Below are 24,498 nucleotides of genomic sequence, written 5' to 3' on the forward strand. Positions count from 1 at the left end.
TGACCAGTGATGAGTGTGTGTGTGTGTGTGTGTGTGTGTGTGTGTGTCGTCTGTACCTTTGTCGCTGAAGTCGTCGACCAGGATGACCTCGGCGATGAGCTGTGGGGGGGAGCGGTTGAGCACGCTGTGGACGGTCCTCAGCAGCGACGACCAGCCCTCGTTGTGGAACGGGATGATGATGCTGGTGTTGGGCAGCTTCTCCGCGTACAGCTTCTGTTTGCAGCTACACAAAGACACGAACGCAAACACAGAAATCAGAGAGGGACGTTGACTGTGTCGTCTCTGCTTAAAGTGCTCATATTATGCTCATTTTTCAGGTTCATAATTGTATTTAGAGGTTGTACAAGAATGGGTTGATGTGGTTTAATGTTCAGAAAACACCATATTTTTGTTGTACTGCACATTGCTGCAGCTCCTCTTTTCACCCTGTGTGTTGAGCTCTCTGTTTTAGCTACAGAGTGAGGCATCTCACTTCTGTTCCATCTTTGGGAGAGTCGCACATGCGCAGTAAGGACTACTAGCCAGTCAGAAGCAGAGTATGAGGGCGTGCCATGCTAGCAGCTAGGTGAGCATTATAACGTGTACTACAAAGTGACCACGTTTGTCTCTGAAGTAAAGGCTGGACTACAATAGAGCTGTTTGGAGCAGTTTGTGAACAGTGTTTTCTGTTGGAGATGGTAAGTCCCTTTGGGGTGGACTTTGGGCTTTTTCACTTTGTAAACCTATAACATGCACAAAAAAGATATATAACACAATAAAGGAAAGGGGGAAAAAGCCAAAAAGCATAATATGAGCACTTTAATAATAATAACAACCAGTTTAGTTTTTTAACCCACAAGCTGCAAGAAGTGAGTTACGCTGCCCCTCTAAACTGACTTTGTTTCACAGCGAATAACGTTATCTCACATCCCGTTCGCTGCTTCAGGCTGTGCCGGCAGTTCACATGGTGGACAGTCTCGCATAGCCAGACCTTCCTCCACAGCGCTGCGGAGGAGGGTCTGGCGAGTCCACACGGCATTCCGGGATGGGAGAAAAACGTGCTCTGGTTTATTGGCATTTTTTAAACCAATCACAATCGTCTTGGGCGGTGCTAAGCTCCGCACGGAGCCACTGCAAAATAGCCTCGGGAAAGGAACTTCTTTTGGTGGAACATGTGTACGTTCAAAAGTTGTTTTAGTCGTGCAACAGAAGACTCAGATTGGACAGATAGTCTAGCTAGCTGTCTGGATTTACCCTGCAGAGATCTGAGGAGCAGTTAACCATAGTCCTCACACAAAGAACGCGGAAGGAAACGTACATCGACGAAAAGACATGCGTCCGGCGGAATTTGCTGCGGCACCGGAGCAATCCCAGAGGTGGAACGTCGTGGATGTAGACTACATGGCAGATGATTGGTCCTGAAAATCCTTATATTGTTTTGGGGACAATGACATGGCTGATAGCTGGTCGTGTTGCTAAACATACTGTCCAATTATACTTTGAATTTTGCTCGCATAGCGTTAGCTTTCTGGCTCTTGGCTGTCTGAGCTGAAGGCTTCTCTGAGCCGAGCGGACTATAGAAATATCTCCCGTTGCTAAGGGTGGCAAGTCGTATGTAAGGTCCGTCCTATTTACTGGAGCAGTGAACAACGTTTGCATTGCATAGGAATTATTATGGGATGGGAACGACCGTCCCAGGTATGAGTCAAACCCTCCGGCGTAACCAGGGAAAAAACCATAGATCTCGATTGTAAAACGAATTAAAATGTAATGGTTTAAAAACAAAAAAAAGATTGGGTAAGTGACGATGGTATAAGCGGGTTAAGGCCCTTCGAGGTGTCCATTGTCAGGTATTTAGTGCGTTTTATTGAAATTCCCAAATGCTAATTGAGAATGAGGAAGGAAATCTTCCATAACCAAGTCACGCTGCCCTTTTTCTTCAGAGCACTGCAGTGCGCTCAACCAGCCCAAACCTGAACAATGTGTTGCTCTTTTCACAATATGTAATGAAGCATACCACCTGCTGGATTGCCCTTCAATCCCTTTCTCTTCCCTTTATCTCGCTCTCTGAAAAATCCAAAGAGGAATCTGTAGAGACGGTAATTATCTCGGAGTCTCTCAGGCCTGTCTGGCTGCCTGAAAAAACCCCTGGCTGTCTCTCACTCGGTCTCTCGATCATGTCATGTCGTCGGTGAGTGAGTGAGAGTGAAATCAATGAATGAATGTCTGGGCCCACTGAGGACTGATGTGTCACCTGGTTGGCAGCCACCTGTCACTCTGCTGTCACTTTGACCAATCAAGCAGCCACACCTGCTCCCCATCACCACCCCGTGCCGTGCCCTGTCTGTCCGGTGTGGAGCGTATGGGGACCTCGGAGGTCCGCAGTGGCCCTGACAAGTCATTTCTGTCGTCCCGCGGACAGGAATTCAGCGTTGGACACAACAATCCTTTCGCTTTCGTTGGTCTGTATGGTTGAGCCGAGGGCTGGTTGTCAAGTAAAACCAATTGCACAAGTGCTAAAAATAAGCAGCAAGCGTATGCTGCCCTTAAACCTGGAGAGTCTGCTTTTTAAGGAAATGAGGACCCTTATTAAATTGAACAACAGTAGTTGCATAGCAATGGTTGCACAAGACCTGTCCAACAGTGTCGCACAAGAAAGTAAAGATTGTATTTGTATCTACTGACTGTGTATAACTGTGGTATACTGCCTTTTTTAAGTGTTCAAATGTGGATAGTTTTCCTTTTTACATGTTTTGGTAAAGGTAAATCCAATTCATAACAGTCAGGGTTCAAAGTTAACTTTTTTCGTCCACCAGCCAAACGGCTTGTGAGTGTTCAAATTTTACCAGCCACTCAATGGATTACTATTGGGTTGTTTTTTTTTGGATGGTGAGCGAAGCAAATTTATTTTTACCAGCATTTGAACCCTGATCACAGTAATGATGTTAACACGTCAATCAGACAATGCACAGGGCATTTTGGTGATATCCCTGCAGTTGTGGTCTTGACTGATCTTAAAAATAAAATCCTGAGTCATCTTTAGGGCTGAACGATTTTTGAAAATAATCTAATTGTGATCTTTTTCAAAAATATTGCGACTGCGATTTAATATGCGATTATCGTTTAAGCTCTTTGTCTTCTATATTATTCAACAAAGACGAGCAATAAATCATTGTATAGTATGAACAACACAAGATTAGATAGATTAAACTAACTGTTCTTTCCTGGAGGCCAGGCCTGGATGTGATGATGAAATTAGGTGATGCATGAATTTATATGAATGACATCTTTTATTCAACTACTTCAATCACAGTAGTATACTCAGCACTGACCGCCTGGTGTAAACATTCATATGAAAGTCAGAAACTAATCACACAAACTAAAGTGCAGATTGCAGAAATATAAAAACAAATATGTGGCTTTACCACACTTTGTAGTATTCAGATTTAATTATCATTTACTGTAATAAATATGTAAACATGTGGATTTCACTTTTTAAACACTGTCTTTGAACTTTACCAGACAGTTAAATAAGTAAAAATATAGTATATACAGTATATACAACGGTGTATTTTTTTTTTTTTTACAGCGCACACAGAGGAGCTGCCTCCAGCCCCTCCCTCCCCTCATGAAGTCGCGTGCCGTGTGCATGATAGCGTCAACATTGCACTCAGAGACAGAGAGGCTATCGTTACGTTAGCAGTAGCATGCTGCTGCTGGTCTTGCCGTGGGATTAACTGTACTAATAAAACCGTTTAAACAACGCAGCCACGCTGCTGTGAAAGCTCCCTGAACGTCATTTATCAGAGTCTGGTTGTTACCCCTCCCCGTGGCAGTCTCCTCCGCTCCATATCTTTATAACGGAGCTAACCGCTAACCGAAGCTAACCGCTAATCAGAGCTAATCGTTGCTAACCGAGCCTTCAGTTCTGCATGCCTGTATCCATTAACTGCATGTATGGACTCAAGCCCGAATAAAACCCTTCATTTTATTAAAATGGCTGTAAAAGTTTTAAACTACAACTCAGAGTTGAAATCTGCTCAAGGTACGGCGTAGCGTTAGCGTGCCAAGTTGATGCTTTCTCTGCGGAGTGCAGACTGATTTGCTCTCGCGAGTCACGTGACCAAATCGCAGCCTTTGCGATTAGGAAATCGCGTTTTAACATATCGCGATATTATCGCAAATGCAATTAATCATTCAGCCCTAGTCCTCTTTATCGGAGACCGAGACGAGTTAAAATGCTCAAGTCCAACAACACCGCTAAGTCATGTTTCACTTTCTGCATATTCAAAAACACTTTGTTGTTGCAACCCCCGAACAAAAAAACCACCAAATAGGTGTAACTGATCCAAAGTCAACACTTAAATTGATCCATATTTCTTTGCAAAGTTCTACACACAGTAGTTTAAACTGTAAAAACGACCCCATCATAAGCAGCCCAGGCTAATTTCAAGCTTTATGTTATTTCTCACATCTGTGCTCCTCTGGATTCTGTTAAAGGGTAACTTCGGGATTTTTTTGTGTCTAAGTGACTGATGGAAACAACAATTTTTGAATTCCAGTATTGAGCAAGACTGCTGCAGAACAAGCTACGATGTAATGTCCACAAAAGTTCTGTTTTTGCCGCTGACAGGCTCAGATTATCATTCTAGGTGTCTGACAACATTATGGAAAGGATCCCTACAAAGATAGATTTTTTTGTTAAAGAGTAAGATCCTTTTTGTTAACATAAAACAGCCCCGAAATCACCATCACCAAACTACACCAGACTCCAATTAAATAAACAGTGATTTTAACAAATTGTAAAACACACTTCACTCAAAGTGGACAGAAACAAAATAAAACTATCAAAAGCCATCTTGGTTCATCTTTCCACTGTTCCAACAATCACCACTCTGGTTTGGCTAAAATAACCCCTTAATTCACCCATTTACATGTGAAAATATGCTGGCTCTATACACGCTAAAAGTATCGATTATTTACATGGAGTCTGGTGAGTTGGAGTTTGTGCTGCAGTGTGTGTTGCAATGTTGGTGGAAGGTAGTGGGATGACTGTGGGATGGCTACTGCTTCAATAGGTCACAGGATGAGGGAGATTTATAAATACGAAAGGAAAGAACGTGAGAGAACATGACGCGTTGTCCCGGAGAGACCTTGGGAGAGAAAACATTTAAAACTGCTTTCCACATGAAAGTGACGGCGGGGTCAAAAGAAGGCTCTTGTCAGGCAGAGGGAAAGCGCTGAAGGCTGATCTGTGACGAATAGGGTCAGCAGGTCTAAAGCTTTTCAGCAGACGATATTTATAGTGTTGCTGGCGTGTTTTTTTTTCTTCACCATGTCGTTCTTTAATGAGTCAGAGGAGGGCTGGAAGAAACCCAGCAGTCTGTACTGTAGCCACAGGTCCATATGGCTCATCATGTCTCTACAGCCTGTTCTTTAAACAGGGCGTTTAATGTTGAGCCTAATGTATACCTCCTCCATGCCTCGGGTCTACGATTAACAGGGCAGACTTATTGTTTGGTAGATTTTCATCTATACGGTGGACGTTTTATAAAACGTCACGCTCAAACTCTGTCCGCTTCGGGAAACAACAACAAACTTCGAGCTAGCGAGCTACGCGCTGAAAATGGCAACTTTTGAAGAAAATTTGGATGGTGCAACAAGGCCGGCCTGTTTGGTTCTTTGGGGGAATGATTGTAAAGATTTACTAAGAATATGTTTAGGGCATTTCCTCTCTAACTGGGACGTTTTGGGACTGATTGGTGGGATTGTTGTGGACGAAGTACACACAGAGATACACTGGTAAGAGCCAATGAGGTTTAACCATGTATCAGCTAATTTAAATAGCTTACGTTACTGTGTAATATTGTATGTGGCGTTTTCTTTTGCGGGGTGCAAATGTTCCACCAAAATAAGTTCCATGCACAAAGCCACCGTCGCTGCGTCCAGAGCTCCGCTCAAGACCATTGTGATTGGTTGAAAGAAATGAAAACAACCCAGAGCGTTTTTCTTCTTCTCCTATCCCAGAATGCATCTGTGGTGTAGCCAGACCTTACTCCACTCTGGCAATGCGAGACTAGGCTCAGACCTATGATGTAGTGTATGAGTGCTGTGCACAGTTAAAGGGATTATTCACCGATTTTTTTAAGCATTGAGCTTTGTATCAGTAGAAACCCGGTAGTATTTTCGAATGCTTCCCTCCCTCATGTCCCCCTGACATGAGAGATCTCTGTATTGTTGGTCTGGAAAAAATCTTCCGATGACGCAAAACGACGATTTTTGCGTCATCGGAAGATTTTTTGCCCAGAGGCAATGGACTACAGCCAGTAGTAGGAGCTACTTCCGCATGTTTTCAACCCGCCCATAGGGGGTTGGACTGTCGTCTTTATCCGAAGATATCCGAAGCTAGGTAACAGGGAGCTCCGTCTTTTTAGCAGAAAACTTTTACAACAATTATGTGCATTCAAACTACCGCACATGTGCACCACCGGGATACATTGGTACAGATCGGAGAATATGCAGGACACTTTATTACAGACGGAATACTGAACACACTACGCGAGCTTCGCCTGCTACGGAGACCAGCACCTCAGCCTGCGGTGTCGCCCGATGGCACTAGCCGGGGAAAGGGACCTCGACAGCGGTTCGACCTAGGTGGAAAGCTAACGCTAGCCGGCCACCTGTTCCATCAATCCTGCTTGCAGGTGTCCGCACATTAGACAACAAACTGGACTACATTCAACTTCAACGAAACTCCCAACACGAGTTCAGAGACTGCTGTGTTTTTGTTGTTGTGGAAACATGGCTGAACAACACCGGACTATCCAGCTACCAGGACTGCTAGCCCTGCTGTGTCGCTGGATAAAACTCGTGGAGGTGGGCTGTGTTAACACAGACTGGTGCAGGAATGGGCTGCTTGTATCCAACTAACTGCTAACTGCTGGTGGAGTTTGGGACTGTTAAATGCCGACCATTCTACATCCCACGCAAATTTACGGCTGTGTTTATTCTCGTGTTTACAGCCCACCAAGCGCTAATGCTAGTATGTGTTAGCTGAACTTTACGGAGCATATAATGTGTGCACTAAATGTAGCCTGTTTCGTATGTCTTTTTTATATAATGTCGTTTTTATATATTTTAAATGTGTAACACCACTTGAGCCACGGTGAAACGTTTCGTGTATATGGTTGAAATGACGATAAAACACAATGAGTTGAGTTGACTGTCTCACTGTCTGTCTGTCTGTCTGTAAACGGTAGGCGTGGCTTGGGAGTGGACTCTAAAGCAGCGAAGCAATTCTGCATTCTGGGATTTGGTGTCTTTCATCCACATGAGTCAAAAAACACATTTTCTGGATTTTTACGGCCTAGAAGCCACCAATTTCTAAAAACAAAATTCACATTTATACTACATAAGTGACCCAATTTAAAGATATATTCATCTTTCCAATGGTGAAATATCCCTTTAACATGCTGCTATTATTCCATCCATCTATGGCTTTTCTGCAGCTTATCTGGGTTGCGTTGGCAGTAGGTTAAGCAGGGTAGCCCAGTCACATTCTCTAGCTTTCCTGAGGGGACCCTAAATTGTTTCCAGGCCAGAGGGTCTGCCCTGGGGTCTTCTCCCATTTGGACGTTTGCTCCACAGACATTCAGGGGGCATCCTGATCAGATGCCCAAACCACCTCAACTGACTCCTCCAAACGAGAAGGAGCAGTCCCTGAGGCTGAGCCAAGCCACTTGTATCCACTATCTAATATTGTCGGTTTCTAACCAAAGCTCATGACCACTGGTGAGGGCTGGAACTTGAATTGACTGGAAAATAGAGAGCCGAGCCTGAGGCTAGTCCAGTACAACGCATGCATTACTACTGAAACACCAATACAACTCATAGCATTAATCTAAACGTGAAGCTAAAGCTGACAAGAAATTCAGTCAATCGTTTTCAAGGTATACTGTCACATAAGACAAGTCACTAAAGACAAGTGTGAATTGTAACCTGAAAAGTCAGTGGACCGCCAAAATAATTAGGACTCATCTTCTGGAGAACCCCTTAAATACACTTTGGTCAGAGCTTATCTCAACAAATACTGGTCAGATTTATATGAAATTTGCTTCACGGTACTGTGGTACACAGAGGGTGAATCCTAACGTTCCTTCTAGTGTCGCCATCAAATAAACAAATTCTATCTCTACATGAAGAAACAGACATTTAATGGGCCGTTTGGCATTACGTTTACTTGCACAATGAACTGGAGAACAATGAACATTGTGGCAACTTGTCAAGCAATTCTTTTAATTTTTTTTTTTATTAAGCAAAACTTTTGAAATTTCCTAAACAATTAATTTTGAATAAGTTGCATTTCCATCTCTGCAATACTGTAAATACAACTGTTAACTATTTTCTTTACTTAGATTTATTTATTGCTTATCTTTAGAGTGACTTTTTGGTACTTATTTTGCACTATCCCTTCAACATTGGGAATTTCCCCGTCGTGCGATATATAAAGGATTTTGAATCTTGAATCAACTGGTTTGGAGCGAATAATCTGGGCTACTGTGTAGTTTGGTCAGAAGTTGGCGCTATAGGCTGTATGCATGGCTGTAATCCGCCAGTAAACAGAGTAAAGGTTGCTAATCGGAAACTAATCAAAAGCGCCTTGGCCATCTTACCCATCCACTAGACAGAAATGGAAAAAGTTCTTCAGGAATTTGATTCAATTGTTGTTTCATGTCAGCTAGTATTCAAGTTCAAACAACTAATAAAGACTTGCCCTTTGTGGGATAAATAATATCCCACAAAGGGCAATTCATGTTTCATAATGTCCGGAGACAAAGACACAGTTATGGGAACATCCGTGAAGATGTTGACAGAAGACAGCTGTTAAATGTTCGCTACGTCAGAACTCATCCAGCAAAGGCGTTTCCTGCTCTATCCCATTTAGAGCATCAACTCTTCTTTTCACAAAGGGGAAAAACAATCTCAAGAGCACGGGAAAACTTTTTTGCGCAATTGAGGAAGTTGTATAAAATGATGCCGTTCCCATCCAGCTATTCCAATGTGATACTTCAAAATGTGCATGACCTGTGAATGCAAACGCGGGTAATGTGACCAATGTGGTTAAAATAGACTTTCTGCTTCCTCTATTCATCTTCCTTCTTCTAAAGTAACCACTCCTTGAAAAGTCCCCCAGCACTCAGATTAAAGCTGCCCCAGTGCAACACAGCATACATCCGTCGGTTCTTCACACCTTGTGCACAGAGGGGAACATCAATGACACTGATAATTGCTGTCAAGAACACGGTTTATAAGTACATAGGTGTTGTGCGCTGTGTAATCGGCTTCTGTCAGTGTAGAGCTACGTGTCTCCTGTGAATAGACTGGGCAGGTTGTTAATTGGAACAACTGTTCCAAACAGTGCTCGTTGTAATGAGTTGGGATGGCTCCAGCATGGAAAATTAAAGGTGTAAACATTGTTATAAGTAGGGTTTGGGGCAGTATTGTCCTATTGGCCAACGTCACCACTTGCGTAAGAGGAGGGAGGGGGGTCCAATGCAACTATTGATGGCGCACAATGTGTTTTACAGGTAATTTGCTTCCCATTTGTCATATGCTGTCAGATGCTTTAAATGCCTGGAGGGCAGAAATATAAAGGCAGAGTTGTTTTTAAAGGTCATACTGTATATTGTAAAAAAAAAAAAAAATATATCATATAAATCAGGTCGAGGTGCTATATAAATACTTTGAAAGCATCAAAAACGCTCAATCCACAGGGAAATGCACACAGCCTGTGCAGCCTGTCCTTCAGAAACTCTGCCTTTAAATGAGCTGTCAGGACTTCCGTACAGTTGTGATGTCACAACTATACCACATTTAGGTACAGAGTCCCGCTACAGTGCCGTTACTGTCACTCCCCAGCTGCAATGACGGTGCAGAGCCCGGATGCTGAAGACCCGGAAACGCTGACCAGTCGGAGCAGACTGGGCTTTTTCAGGAGGGAGTCTTAAAGAGACAGGCGCTAAAACGGAGCGTTTCAGACAGAGGTTGAACACAGGTATTTTCAGAAGTGGTTTTTGAACATTTAAGCATGTAAACATGCTCTAGTAGAAACCCAAAATACAAGTATGTACATGAAAATAACCATGATATGGGACCTTTTAAGTCGTTCAGGTATTAAAACCACATAATGACAGTGTTTGAACATTCTGTTTTCAAAACTATTGTCACGGCCCAGTGTTTTTGCTATTGGCTGTCTTGGCCTACCAGCAGGCTGACGTTGGTGTGGCTTACCTGCGTCAGAGTTTACAAAAGTGGAAGTTAAGGACAGACTGGGGGACAGTCGGGCAGAAAGCCATTTGTTTTCAGAATGCCACAACGAATCCTCTTTTCCCCTTCCAAGTTGTGTTAATGTTAACGTCTGCATCCTTAATGTCTACAAATAAACTATCAACGGAGCGTTGACGCTGATCGACGCTGCATCAAGGGCTGAGCTGGTCGAAGACGGAGAAAGCCGAGGACAAAGGTAGGCCTTTTCATCCTTACCTTCAGCCTGGCAGGCTAGCGTTTAGTTTTCGTAGTTTCACGTGCACAAGTGAACCGAACTCTGGAAGTCCTAGACACGTAACAATAATATCACGTTTTCCCATAGTTTGGTTTTGGTTAAAAGAATGTTCTGCATAGCTGAGACCAAATTGTTTCAATGCACAGCCGTTTTAGTTAAACATTCACACTGTGTGGCTAAGTTAGGCCTGCTTGTCACTTTCTTATATATTTTCTATTGTTCTGGGATTTCAGCAGGTCTTGAATTCGAGTCACAGAAATCATGTCCAAGTTTACAGCCCTAAAGACAATTCAAAAGGTTTGGTTTTTGCAAGTTGCAATCAACAATCAGAAGCCATTTAGCCTTTGAGTTGGCCTCGTCAAACTGTAACATAATGAAATACATGCATACGAGCAGTCGGGCCCTCATTTCTCTCTCACAATCCAAATTCAGAAATCAACAGCTCTCTCTTAAAATCCTCAAAAAACTCAGAATTGCATCAGGTGTTTGACTTTCTGTCTGCTTTCCTTAAAAAAAGATTAAAAATGAAGATTAAAAACAGATTTCCCAGGTCAGTCCTGCACTCGAGTTGGCCTCCTGTCCAATAGTCAACCTTATGTTTGGGGAACAACAACCATCTGTCACGACGGCCTGGGAGTCTGCAGCTTTTCAATCCAACCAAAGGCTGCACCAGGTGATCCATTTTTTTTTCCTTTCCAGTTGATGGAGTGCCAATCTGTGAAATAACCTGCTGCAGTCTTTGGCTGGAATGAAAACCTGCAGACTCTTGGCCCTCTGTGTCCCTCTGTGTCCCTCTGTGGCCCCTTTTCAGATGAAACTGCTCATACAAACACAGAAGATTTATTTCTTTGTAAAAAAAAACCCATCAGTTTTGCCTGAGGTTACTGTGCACTTTACTGGAAATTCGAAAGAGGAAGTGCTTTTCATCTATAAAAAGTGACTGATGTGGCAGATTGAAATGGGACGAGAATCACCAACATGGTTCCTTTGGAACTGCACCGAAAGTGAAAAATCTGTTTATTCATCGGGTAGTAAATCTAATTATTAACATTTTGATTTGGCTAGACTCATTTTTCAGTAGAGTTATGTTTTGTTGACCTTTCTTAAAGGGCCCTATAACTCGTTGCCTTATTTACTTGTGAATCTTTGTTTTGGGGTATATAAACCCAACCTTTTCAACTTTAAAGGTCCCATGGCATGAAAATGTCACTTTATGAGGTTTTTTTAACATTGATATGAGTTCCCATAGTCTGCCTATGGTCCCCCAGTGTCTAGAAATGGTGATAGGTGTAAACCGAGCCCTGGGTATCCTGGTCTGCCTTTGAGAAAATGAAAGCTCAGATGGACCAATCAGGAATCTTCCCTTTATGACGTCATAAGGGGAAAGGTTACCTCCTCTTTCTCTGCTTTGCCCGCCCAGAGAATTTGGCCCACCCATGAGAGAGAGACATCATGGCTTTCAAACGAGCAAAGTTTCAGTTGGTCAAGGCCACCCCCCCACCCTCCACAGGGGACCACTAAGGTCTATATAAAAGAGACTTCAGATACAGTATTAGGGGACCACTAAGGTCTATATAAAAGAGACTTCAGATACAGTATTAGGGGACCACTAAGGTCTATATAAAAGAGACTTCAGATACAGTATTAGGGGACCACTAAGGTCTATATAAAAGAGACTTCAGATACAGTATTAGGGGACCACTAAGGTCTATATAAAAGAGACTTCAGATACAGTATTAGGGGACCACTAAGGCCTTTACTGATATAAAAGCATCCAAAAAGCAGTCATAGGACCTTTAAACCTGTGTTCCTGTGTTCCTTGACTGCTTGGTCCATGACATGTGAAGAGCTTTGAATGTCTATGATGCAGGGCTATAATAATGTAATGAATTATTATTTATTATTATTAACATTAGTGAGTCACAGCAGCAAATGAGGCAAAACAACTTATCGAGACAGATCTCGACTGCTCAAGGGGTTGGAATTAAAATGGTCCCAACATGTGAATATGTTCTAGTGTCTTCTCTCCTCTGGGACAGTGAACTGAATATCTTTGAGTTGTGGACAAAACAAGACATTTGAGGAGGTCATCTTGGGCTTTGGAAAACACTGATCCACATTTTTCACCTTTTTATGGACCAAACAATTAATCCATCGAGAAAATAATGGACAAATTAATGAACAATGCAAATAATTGTTAGTTGCAGCTCCACTGATCAGAACTTGGAACTCCCTCTAGGCAAGGAAACATTTGATCTTCACAACATTTTTTCCTTAATTGGTCTACAGTGAGTTGCTCTCTATGAATGCACCGGACCAGTGCTTAAAGATGCTGGATACTGTATTGTGCTTTATGTTTATATTCATAATATCTGCTGAAATCTCGCACTCGGTGCTGCTGCTAGAGTAAATGGCCCTCTTTGCATGTTCACAGAGCTTCACATTGGTTGGCTTTTATTTATAAATCTGTCCTTTGTCTGATTCCTTCTTATCTGTGTAAAACGAAAAAAATCAGTATGGCCGGCGCTCTCACAATATTCTACAGACGTTGGTCCCCAAGGTTAGAACACAACTAGGCAGAAAAGCTTTTACATACGCTGTCGCTTCTCGCTGGAATAATGTTCTGAAGGACCTGAAACTGTCAGAGCCGACTACAATGGAAGAAGCCCATTTTATAGGATCCCGAAATAGCACTCTCGCTCAATGAAATTGCTCCCAAAATCTCTTGCTGAAATCATTTAAAAATGGTACCTATTTATGCATTATAACTGTTTTCTTGTATTGCATTTGAACTTGATAGCGCGCTCACTCATTTGTACTGTTATAAGTGGCTGTTACATTTGTCTGTTTGTACAGTTTGTTTATTGTGACGATGTTCATGCTGCTCTGTTAGCCAGGTCACACTTCTCTCAATGTCTCAATGAGACTTTTACCTGGTTAAATAAAGGATATGTATAAATATATAAATAAAATGTTTTTGAAATATTTATACCTAATCATCAATTGCTGTAGTTGCGTCATATCTGTATAATACTGTCAGTTATGATACACTTAACAATCCTGTATTAAAATGTCAGTATGGACAGAACCACTGGGACGTCGTGCTAACACAAAAATCACTTCCAGGTAGACAAATGGCCGTTGATTTGAATTGCGGAGATATGTGAAATCGGCAAACTTGTTTATTTCTGTTGTCATTTTCAGCCGTAACTGTAACTTTTAAAGATATATATTAAATTAGGCCCTATGTTCCCACAGCCCTATGTTATTCTATGTTCCCACATTTCCTTTTTCATAAATTTGTATCAGATTTTATTCCCCTTTCTCCCAATTTGGTAGCCAATTACACCCAACCTATTATCCAGTAGCAATGGACTACAGATGGAATCTAACCCTAACCCTAACATAGGGCCTAATTTTAAGAAAATTCGTAGAAATGTGGGAACATAGAGCTGTGGGAACATAGGGTCTAATTTTAAGAAAAAATCTTAGAAATGTGGGAACATAGGGCTGTGGGAACATAGGGCCTAATTTTCAGTGGAAAAAACTATTCGTAGAAATGTGGGAACATAGGGCTGTGGGAACATAGGGCTAACCCCCTTTTGAAGATATATAGCTAAACATGGAGGTCCGTCCTATCTGACTGTTTCTGCTGTGCTTATTTTCTGTGCTGTGTTGCTTTGCTAGAGTCTTTGATACATCAGTAAATAGCGTTACGAACAGCGACATCTCACCGCCGGTCGGACTGAATGTTAGTTTGGGTGGTGTCATGTTCTTCAGTCTGTGGCCCAACAGGTAAATTAGCTCTCCAAGCTAACGTTAATGAACTGTTGACCAGTGTTGTAATGTAACAAAGTACAAATACTTCACTACTGTACTTAAGTAGAATTTTCACGTATCTGTACTTTACTTCATTATTTATATTTCCGGAAACGTTTACTTTTACTCTACTACATTTCTTAAATAAAATGTATACTTTTACTCCACTACATTTCTTAAATAAAATGTATACTTTTACTCCACTACATTTCCCCAAAGCATCTTAGTTACTCGTTACTACAAAATATAATCAGAAGAAATTTATTACACTGAAAAAAAAGAAGTTTGGCGAATTATTGCTCCTAAATTGCCTAGATAATGTACGCTCCATTCCAGTTGGTGACGTGATGCCTGTTTGTGGCCAAGTGGTAAAAAAAAAAAACATAGGCCAAAACTAAAGAAGAAGAGGAGGAAGCATAATGACTGATAGTGTCATGGAAGCACCTGCTGCAGGCTCTGCCGCCATGGTAACAGACGATGATCACCCCGACGACAGTGGTGATGAAGATAACATTACACACCTTTGGCCATAAAGTTCATAATCAAAGTTTTTTTTTTACTTTTACTTCTACTTAAGTACATTTAATATCGGAAAAATGCTATGAATACAGTTAACATCAGATACTTTAAGACTTTTACTCAAGTAATATTCTAAAAGGAGATTTTAACTTCTACCAAAGTCATTTTCTGGGAAGATACTTGTACTTTTTACTCAGTATTGCTTTTGAGTACTTTATACAAGACTGGTGTTGACAGATGAAAGCATCAAACGAGCCTTTTAGATGAAGGAGATGAGAGTAGATCCAGTTGTTCCTCGTCCCCGTTTGCTCAGCGCCGTTAAATTGGATGTACGGGACGCAGGAGTGTATTACCAGGAAGTTATTGCAAACAAACATTGGGATTGGATCTATAATGCAATAAGCAAGTCAAGGTTTATTCAAAACTAATTTTTGAAGTTCTTGCAAATCTGAAAACGACATTTTTGTAGTTTACCTTCAGGGTAATAATAGTTGTGCTGGGAAATATCAGTGCAGTGACTGTGAAGACACGTGGGGGAACCTTTAAGACGTACAAAGATGTTAGAGATTTCTTGGTCCAATTTGAACCTTTGTAAACATAAGCTAAGACCACACCTAAATGGTTATCTTCACGCTATGTCCCTTGCTCTCCCTCCCTAGACACACACACACAGACACACACACCCAGGACTCACTTGGCATGCCGGATGTCTGGGAGGGAGCGGTTGAGAGAGATCCGGTCGCTGACGTAAATGTTGAAGCCGTTCTCCCTGTATGCCTGGTCCACCCGGTCAGCGTCGGTAAGTGGGAACGCTTTCCCCTGTTCACCATTACCTGCAAAACACACACACACACACACACACACACACACACACACACACACACACACACACACACACACACACACACAAGGACCTCAGTGCATCTATTCATACAGCAGTTATCTTAAGTCTACACCCCGTTCCAAACACTAGCCAACTTTAATTGCTTTGAGGCAAAAAGGAAGAACAAAAACCCAAAGGTCTTCCATTTCATTTGGATAACATAATGGGCAAAATCAAAGTTTAAACAATAACTTCTGGCAATGTAATAAAAGTAGAGCACCTCAGGGTTGGAGTGTCCTCAAACTAAACCGGGTGAGGAGTTTTTTTGCTCTTGAGCGTAGGGCTGGTTATCGGTCAAATATTTTCGGCTCACTGATGCTGATGAGATTCTTTAGGTTTTAACCTGAACCTAGGGGTTAATAATATGTGTACAATGTCGAACGTTCCCTGGGACATGTTTTCATGCTAATCTAGCTTTTAACAAGCTAGCTTTTGGGGCACATGGTAAATCACTATTTTCTACCACTAACAAGGCTCAAAATAGCACCACACTTCCACAGTAGCATAATGAGGGTTCCTACATGTAAACTGAAGCACTGAGAACTTTGTAAGTGTACAGACAGTTTATTGAAAAGCTAGATTATAAAGACTGTAGAGTTCGTGTTTACATTCGGGCGCCATCTTGGAAAACAGTCATGAGCAGTCGGATCACGAACGCCGTGCAACCAGTAACCAGTAATATAGCTCAAACACAGCGTTCATGATTCGACTGCGCATGACTGTTTTCTAAGATGGCGCCCGAATGTAAACACGAACGCTACTGTCTTTATAATCTAGCTTTTTAATAAACTGTCTTACAAAGTTCTCAATGCTTTGGTTTACATGTAGGAACCCTCATTATGCTACCGTGGAAGTGTGGTGCTATTTTGAGCCTTGTTAGTGGTAGAAAATAGTGATTTACCAAGTGCCCCGAAAGCTAGCATTAGCAGGTAACCACCGGCTTTGCGGTAGCTTGTTAAAAGCTCATTCGAACTACAGATCCGCCACCCGATCTGGCAAACTTGCATAGTGTGGTTATAGCCGATAGAGGGCCGCAAAGTGAATGCAGAAGTGCCGTTCAACGTGTTACGAGTTGATGAACCACTGAAACAATTTTGGAAACATTATTTTAAAAGGTACAAAAGAATCATTGGTGTTGCTTTAAAACTGAGTATTGAATGACGAGGCGTTTTTCGATACCCGATACTAAGGAGGCAATTCGGTCGGTGCCTAAAAAGTATTGAATTGGGTACCCAGCCTTACTTGAGAGTGAACACAGATCACAGACTGAACCAAAATCCCATCATGTACTGAACCAACCGTCAATGTTATGAACTCACTGAAGCTTTCTCACGGCTATTCTTACAAGAAGACATTATAATATATTTTTTAATGCCAATGTACACTGAACAAAATTATAAATGCAACACTTTTGTTTTTGCCCCCATTTTTCATGAACTGAACTAACACCAGATACCAGAGATGGTCCGATACCATTTCTTGCTTCCCGATACGGATTCTGATACCTGAACTTGGTATCGGCCGATACCGAGTACTGATCTGATACCAGTGTGTCATATATTTTATTATGTTTTAACAACTGTATACTACTATCCCTGTATGGATGTGATATGATGTATAACAGCTGTATACTACTATCTCTGTATAGATGATATGATGTATAACAGCTGTATACTACTATCCCTGTATGATATGATGTATAACAGCTGTATACTACTATCCCTGTATGATGATATGATGTATAACAGCTGTATACTACTATCCCTGTATGGATGATATGATGTATAACAGCTGTATACTACTATCTCTGTATGGATGATATGATGTATAACAGCTGTATACTACTATCCCTGTATGGATGATATGATGTATAACAGCTGTATACTACTATCTCTGTATGGATGATATGATGTATAACAGCTGTATACTACTATCTCTGTATGGATGATATGATGTATAACAGCTGTATACTACTATCCCTGTATGGATGATATGATGTATAACAGCTGTATACTACTATCTCTGTATGGATGACATGATGTATAACAGCTGTATACTACTATCTCTGTATGGATGATATGATGTATAACAGCTGTATACTACTATCTCTGTATGGATGATATGATGTATAACAGCTGTATACTACTATCCCTGTATGGATGATATGATGTATAACAGCTGTATACTACTATCCCTGTATGGATGATATGATGTATAACAGCTGTATACTACTATCCCTGTATGGATGATATGATGTATAACAGCTGTATACTACTATCCCTGTATGGATGATATGATGTATAACAGCTGTATACTACTATCCCTGTATGGATGTGATATTATTTCTATCTTTGTTGTCGGTCTGGCTCAGGTTAAACTCTTTGTGAAACATGAACGCCCCAGAACTTTCTTTTATTCTGCAGACTGACAGTCAGTTATTACGGAAAAAGAACATAAATAAACTAATTTAACGTAGATTTTCTTTAGGGCTTTATTACTTGGTATCGGATCGGTGCATAAACTCCAGTACTTCCTGATACCGATACCAGCGTTTTAGGCAGTATCGGAGTCGACACCGGAACATCTCTACCAGATACTGACTGGTTTTCAAACCCTCCTGGACCCCTCAATACAGTAAAACTGCACATTTTAGAGTGGCCTTTTATTGTGTCCAGCCTAAGGCACACCTGTGCAATAATCCTACTGTCTAATCAGCATCTTGATATGCCACACCTGTGAGGTGGACGGATTATCTCAGCAAAGGAGAAATGCTCACTAACAGATTTAGACAGATTAGTGAACAATATTTAAGAGAAAAAGGCCTTTTGTGTACATAGAAAAAACATACTTTGAGTTCAGCTCATGAAAAATGGGGGCAAAAACAAAAGTGTTGTGTTTATAAATTTGTTCAGTATAAATGGAAAATATGGTCAATTTGATATTATTAAAAAAATAAAATACATGCAAAAACGTGACATGTTATATGAAAGTTTACTTCAATTTCTCACCGAGAGAACAGTGGACACAAAAACTTTCAAAATACAAAAAAACTGAAGAAGCACAGACACATCTTCAATTAAACATCCGTGCAAATTAAAGTACGAGAAAGTCATGGGTGAAGAACACAACACGATGTCCAGCTGTGGGTGAAAGAGCAAGTTGGAAAGAACTCAACAAAAGGGATTTATTCACAGCCGTGGCCGGTGGAAAGCTTGGACATTCAGAGCAAGAAACCCGCTGACGAAACCCGATGAAATAAATATGACCTATAATGGCTGAACTGCTTAAAAAGCTTCACGTTTTCACAGCGTCGTCTTGGGCAGATTTATTACAAAGTAGAGTCAGGGACCTGTGGGAGCCCACAAAACAAAAACTACCCTCGTCATTCACAGACATGCATGTTTCATTAAGCAGTGAGCAAAATAACTTGTAGCCTTTAACGGCTCATTTTCAGGGATAAACCCATTCCAACTAATTTACATTGTTTGCATAGAGGCGGATTTCCCTGAACAGATAATAAAACTGGGTTGGTGATGATTGCAGCAGATATAAACTGTATTTATGACGATAGAAGTGCATTCACAGCAGAGATTTACACCGCTGCTGCAGAGTCGCAGAGCAATAAGAGCCAGAGAACAACAGTTCATCTCGATAGAAGTCCATAAATGTGTGAAGATGAGAATACAGTACGTGATGAATATGTCAGGCAGTTCTCCTTTACATTTGACAAGATATCTTTGAGGAGGGACTCTGAGGAGGTTTTGGACCTACCGGATCGAGAGGAATCTCTTTTGATTGCTTCCTGGTCGTGCCAGTCTTTCCTCCGCACGCCGTCGCGTCCCACCTGAGCGTCCTTCCCCACCCGGTTAACCCCCTGTGGACACATACAAACACGTAGAAAGACGGTCATGAGTGCTGTCATACACACGGGCACGCTCCTTGATATTTTGCCTGCTGTGAAGGCCGGTGTAAAGGACCATAATGGAGGTTTGTTGCAGCCAGTCAACTACAATAACAGTGTTTTGTACATTAACTGATAAAATGTGATTGACTGGAGATTGTGATTTATTATCTGCAATCGTGCACAGCTTTCAAGTCTCAGCATGTTCATTTTCATAGTTTATAATTAAATCCTTAGGCAGCCATTTCTCCCAAGACCACAATTTCTGTGGATGCCCATTAATATTTAATACTTGGTCATGAAAAGTTATTAACCTCAGTCAATCTGCAGCTTTAAAGAGCCTGAATGGTGTATCTGAACAATCATGTATTATATATTGGAGATGTGCTGAGCTATGAATTAGTTTCTGAATGCAACGCAGTTTTGCAGCTCAACCTAAAGTACCACATGTGTTTGACTTCCCCACCAGCGCACAATAGGCCTCAGTGGTCCCCTAATACTGTATCTGAAGTCTCTTTTATATAGACCTTAGTGGTCCCCTAATACTGTATCTGAAGTCTCTTTTATATAGACCTTAGTGGTCCCCTAATACTGTATCTGAAGTCTCTTTTATATAGACCTCAGTGGTCCCCTAATACTGTATCTGAAGTCTCTTTCCCCAAATTCAGCCTTGGTGCAGAATTACAGCCACTTCCTTAGGATGTGCCATTTCTGTGTCTGTAGCTTTAAATGCTATTGAGGAGGAGAGAGGGGGGGGCAAGGTGGAGGGTGGGGGTGTGACCTTGACCAACTGCCACTTTGCTTGTTTGAAAGCCATGATGTCTCTCTCTTTCTCATGGTGGGCTAAATTCTCTGGGCCGGCAAACCAGAGAAAGGGGAGGTAACCTTTCCCCTTATGACATCATAAAGGGAAGATTCCAGATCGGCCCATCTGAGCTTTCATTTTCTCAAAGACAGAGCAGGATACCCAGGGCTCGGTTTACATCTATCACCATTTCTAGCCACTTGGGGACCATAGGCAGGCTGGGGCAACTCATATTAATGTTAAAAAACTCAAAGTGAAATTTTCATGCCATGGAACCTTTAAGAGTTAAATTTTGCGGGGCCTCCGGTGTGCACCCTTAAGAACTAGGGTTGGGTATCGCCAATGATTTCCATTTCCATTTCGATGATATTTCCAAATCAATCTCAATTAGGTTAGGTAGATTTCAGTTACAATACCAATTTAGCTTAGATATAAAAGGGATTCTCGGGAGGTTGGGTAGCTCAGTTGGTAGAGCGTGCGCCCATATGAAGAGGTCAATTCCTGGACGCATAGGTCGCGGGTTCCAAACAGCAGGTTCCTTGAATGTCTTCCCCCTCTCTCCCGTCATGCTGCCCTGGTCATAGAAAGGCAGAAATACCCCAAAAAATAATCTATTAACATTAACATTCTCAGAGAACTTACGCTGTGAATTGTACAAGCAAGAACCAACCATAAATATTTTGTTATAATGCACCAGGTTAATGTTTACATTAAGAACTGACCCCTAAAAAGTTTGTGTAAAGTACATTTTACTTATATTTCCATGGTGGAAAGCAATATATTTAAAGACTGATTTCTGGATTCTATGAAACGATATCAGATCACTCAAACAAAGATCGATTTTGATTTGAGAATCGGTTATTTTAACCCAGCCCTATAAAGAAGTGTTGCAGAGTTATACAGCAGTGCAGCACTCACAATAAGGTTTTTCCCCCCCCCCCGGGACTCTGTCAGTATCAGTGTCAGCAGAGAGATTTCTCCAGAGCATCAGACTCACACCCTCCAACAGCGTTGTGCTGAGAGTTTATCCACAGAATGTGTGCTCTTCTATTTCATGCTTGACAATCCTGTGAGGAGAATATCAATGCCGTGACGCACATCTCCACGGAGGCCTTATATACACAACCGCACACATGCAGACAGATACGCTGCAGCTCAGCATACAAAGACAGACGTTGTTTCTTCTTCCACTTAGTCATTCTACACACTGAGTGACTTTCGGTGACTCGGCGTCGTGAATTACAGGATCACAGCACAATGGAGAAATAATTAGCTTGACGGGAGGAGGCAATTAGGGAAACACTTTAAATACAAATGGCACCACTGACTGCATGAAATACCGTGAATTATTAATCAGACTGCTGGCTTAGAGGAACATGACGCTGAATAACAAACTGTACAGTATGTACGCGAGGAGATTTGGTTTGAGAACTCTTGGAATGTTTTGTCTTTGTGCTTGTGTACTTCAATCTTTAGGCCCTTTCACACACGCACTGTAAACCTGAAATTATTTAGACATTAACAGGCAGAGCTGTACGTGAGAACGCAAAAGTCGAACAACGAACGGTCTTTACCCTGCCAGCTCCCGGGTACAAAGTCCGCGTAATGTCCGAATAAGCCCAAAGTTTGAGAATTCACCTGTGAGCGAGTGGGCGTGTTAATGACGTTTCTATCATGCGGCTGGTGCAAAACCGGAAGAAAACACAGAGAGTGAAGAAGAAGACGATGGGTGATTTACACAAAGACGCCAACAGGAGAGCCCACCACGTTCAGGAACTTATATCGGTAAGGGCCGATGACGAAATCACCAGACAGATTCAAGGAACGGCAAGAGACTCTGTTGTCTATGGCCAAATTATCGGTAACACTTTCCTTGAAGGTATCGACATAATCGTGACATGACACTGTCATAATTATGACATGACACTGTCATGAACGTGTCATAAACGTTATAAACAAGTCACGAACGTTTATGACTTCTGTCATTTAGTGTCATTCGGTTTTTGTCATGACCAAGTTGACATTGTTTGGGTTGTCTTGATTATGACAACTTGACATTAATCAAAGTGACATTACCAGAAGATGTCTTGGTCATGACAAGTTGACATTACATTTGTTTGGGATGTCTTTGTAATGACAACTTGACATTAACCAGGATGACATTACCAGAGGATGTCTTGGTCATGACAACTTGACATTAAATGTCTTTGGAGTGTCCTTATTAAGACAACTTGACATTAAACAGGATGACATTATGTCAAGTTGTCATTACAAAGACATCCTCTGGTAATGTCATCCTCGTTAATGTCAAGTTGTCATTACAAAGACATCCCAAACAAATTGAATGTCAACTTGTCATGACCAAGACAACTTCTGGTAATGTCACTTTGATTGATGTCAAGTTGTCATGACAAAAACCGAATGACACTTAATGACAGAAGTCATAAACATTTATGACTTGTTTACAAAGTTTATGACCCGTTCATGACAGTGTCATGTCATAGTTATGTCAGTGTCATGTCACGATTATGCCGATACCTTCAAGTATAGTGTTACCAAATTATCCCTCGTCTAAACCAAACGGAGTATTTCTAGGATGTGAGAACAGGTCTGCGACACGGACAATCTCCTGTTGGCAACAAGCGTCGAAGGAAAACTCCGGACCGTGTCGGGACCGGGTTTGTGGGACATTGTCCGGCGTTCATGTGAGAAAACCGCTTTTTTGAGGGACCAAGTTTTAGTCCTAGAGTGGCCCTGTTCTGACCTGATCCGATCGCAAGTGGACAGCTCTAAGTACGTCTGTTCCTGGCATTAGACATAAACGTATGGCAGTTACTTCCTTAAATATTATAACAACAATCTGAATGCATACTGTGTTTCAGCCTGAATGTATAACCTATTCCATCTCCTGACTGGCCTCTGCTTAGACAGAGAATCTGTATAGGAGCTGAATATTAAATTAATTCTCCCTACTTCTTTCTTACCCTTTTCTTTCCTCCCATCTCCTCACCTCTCTCCTTGACCCCCTCTACCACTCCTCTTCTCCTCTTTCTGTCACAGGCAGATGCCCTCAGTGTGTCATACAAGGACCTGACAAGCAGCAAGAGTCCATCTGTGCAAATTTATACTAAAAAGAAGCGAGATTGTGCCGCCCCATTTCCTCCTGATTAAACTTTCAGCGCACGTCTCCGTGATATTCCTCTGGGGCTTCTCTCGCTGCTCAACGAGACCTTGAAAAACAAGACAAGGAGAGAGGAAAACTTTGCAGCTGATTTGTGCACGTTTAGTTTTGTGGAAGCAGAACGGGGACGGGTACTGAACCTAAAGAAAGTAATTGAGTCCGACAGTCAAAGAGGATGAGCGAACATATGGGGTGGATCCGATACTTGTGTGTAATAAAAGCGGGGTAGGAAGTAAAAGGACTCCGCAATGGAAAGCCTTGAATTCACAACAACCTCTCCCTTAAAAGCCACTTCACTTAGCTTGCACAAATGTAATTAGTTTTGCAGGTATTTGGTCAAAACATGAATTGGACAAATTGAATTTCTGACCCGTTGAGCACTTGATGAAACAATTACCAAAGTTTTTACAGTTCATCTTAAGGGGGTAAATAATATCTGTACCAAATTTGATCTGTGCCAATACTAAATGGTAATCCGTCCAATAATTCTAGTTTAGCTCTCGTGTTGTCTTCCCGTCCACCGTGAATATCAACTTTTTTTGGCACTTTTTCCAATGTTTTTGACACTTCACACACATTTTTGTCACTTTTCTCAACGTTTTTTTTAATTCATGGTCATTAAACCCAATTTAAATGACATTATGCCTAATTTATGAGTTAAAAATAACTAATAGTTAAGATCAGAGGATGTTGAGTGAATAACCACTCATTTAAAAAATGTTTTTTTCAAATGCTATAAAATTGAATAAAACACTCAAAATTCAATTAAAGTAATCATTAATTGTACCTGCTACGATTGTTAAATGGGTTCTATACAACGTACATCATGCATCCATGTTATTTTTGGGCA

At 41.5% G+C, this 24,498-nt stretch overlaps 1 protein-coding gene across 1 annotated transcript in view; it reads right to left on the reverse strand.

Moving 5' to 3' along the window:
- The window catches only part of LOC116055960 (polypeptide N-acetylgalactosaminyltransferase 10-like), a 122,770-nt gene that overhangs the window by 63,336 nt on the left and 34,936 nt on the right, over window positions 1–24,498 (reverse strand). The window contains exons 2-4 of the mRNA XM_031308041.2: window positions 19,533–19,635; window positions 15,573–15,711; window positions 57–223 (exon numbers count right to left, since the gene is read on the reverse strand). Of these exons, the coding sequence (XP_031163901.1) occupies window positions 57–223; window positions 15,573–15,711; window positions 19,533–19,635 (409 nt within the window). The remainder of the gene's footprint in view (window positions 1–56; window positions 224–15,572; window positions 15,712–19,532; window positions 19,636–24,498) is intronic.

This window comes from Sander lucioperca, chromosome 13 (genome assembly GCF_008315115.2).
Source record: "Sander lucioperca isolate FBNREF2018 chromosome 13, SLUC_FBN_1.2, whole genome shotgun sequence".
NCBI classification, from domain to species: domain Eukaryota; kingdom Metazoa; phylum Chordata; class Actinopteri; order Perciformes; family Percidae; genus Sander; species Sander lucioperca.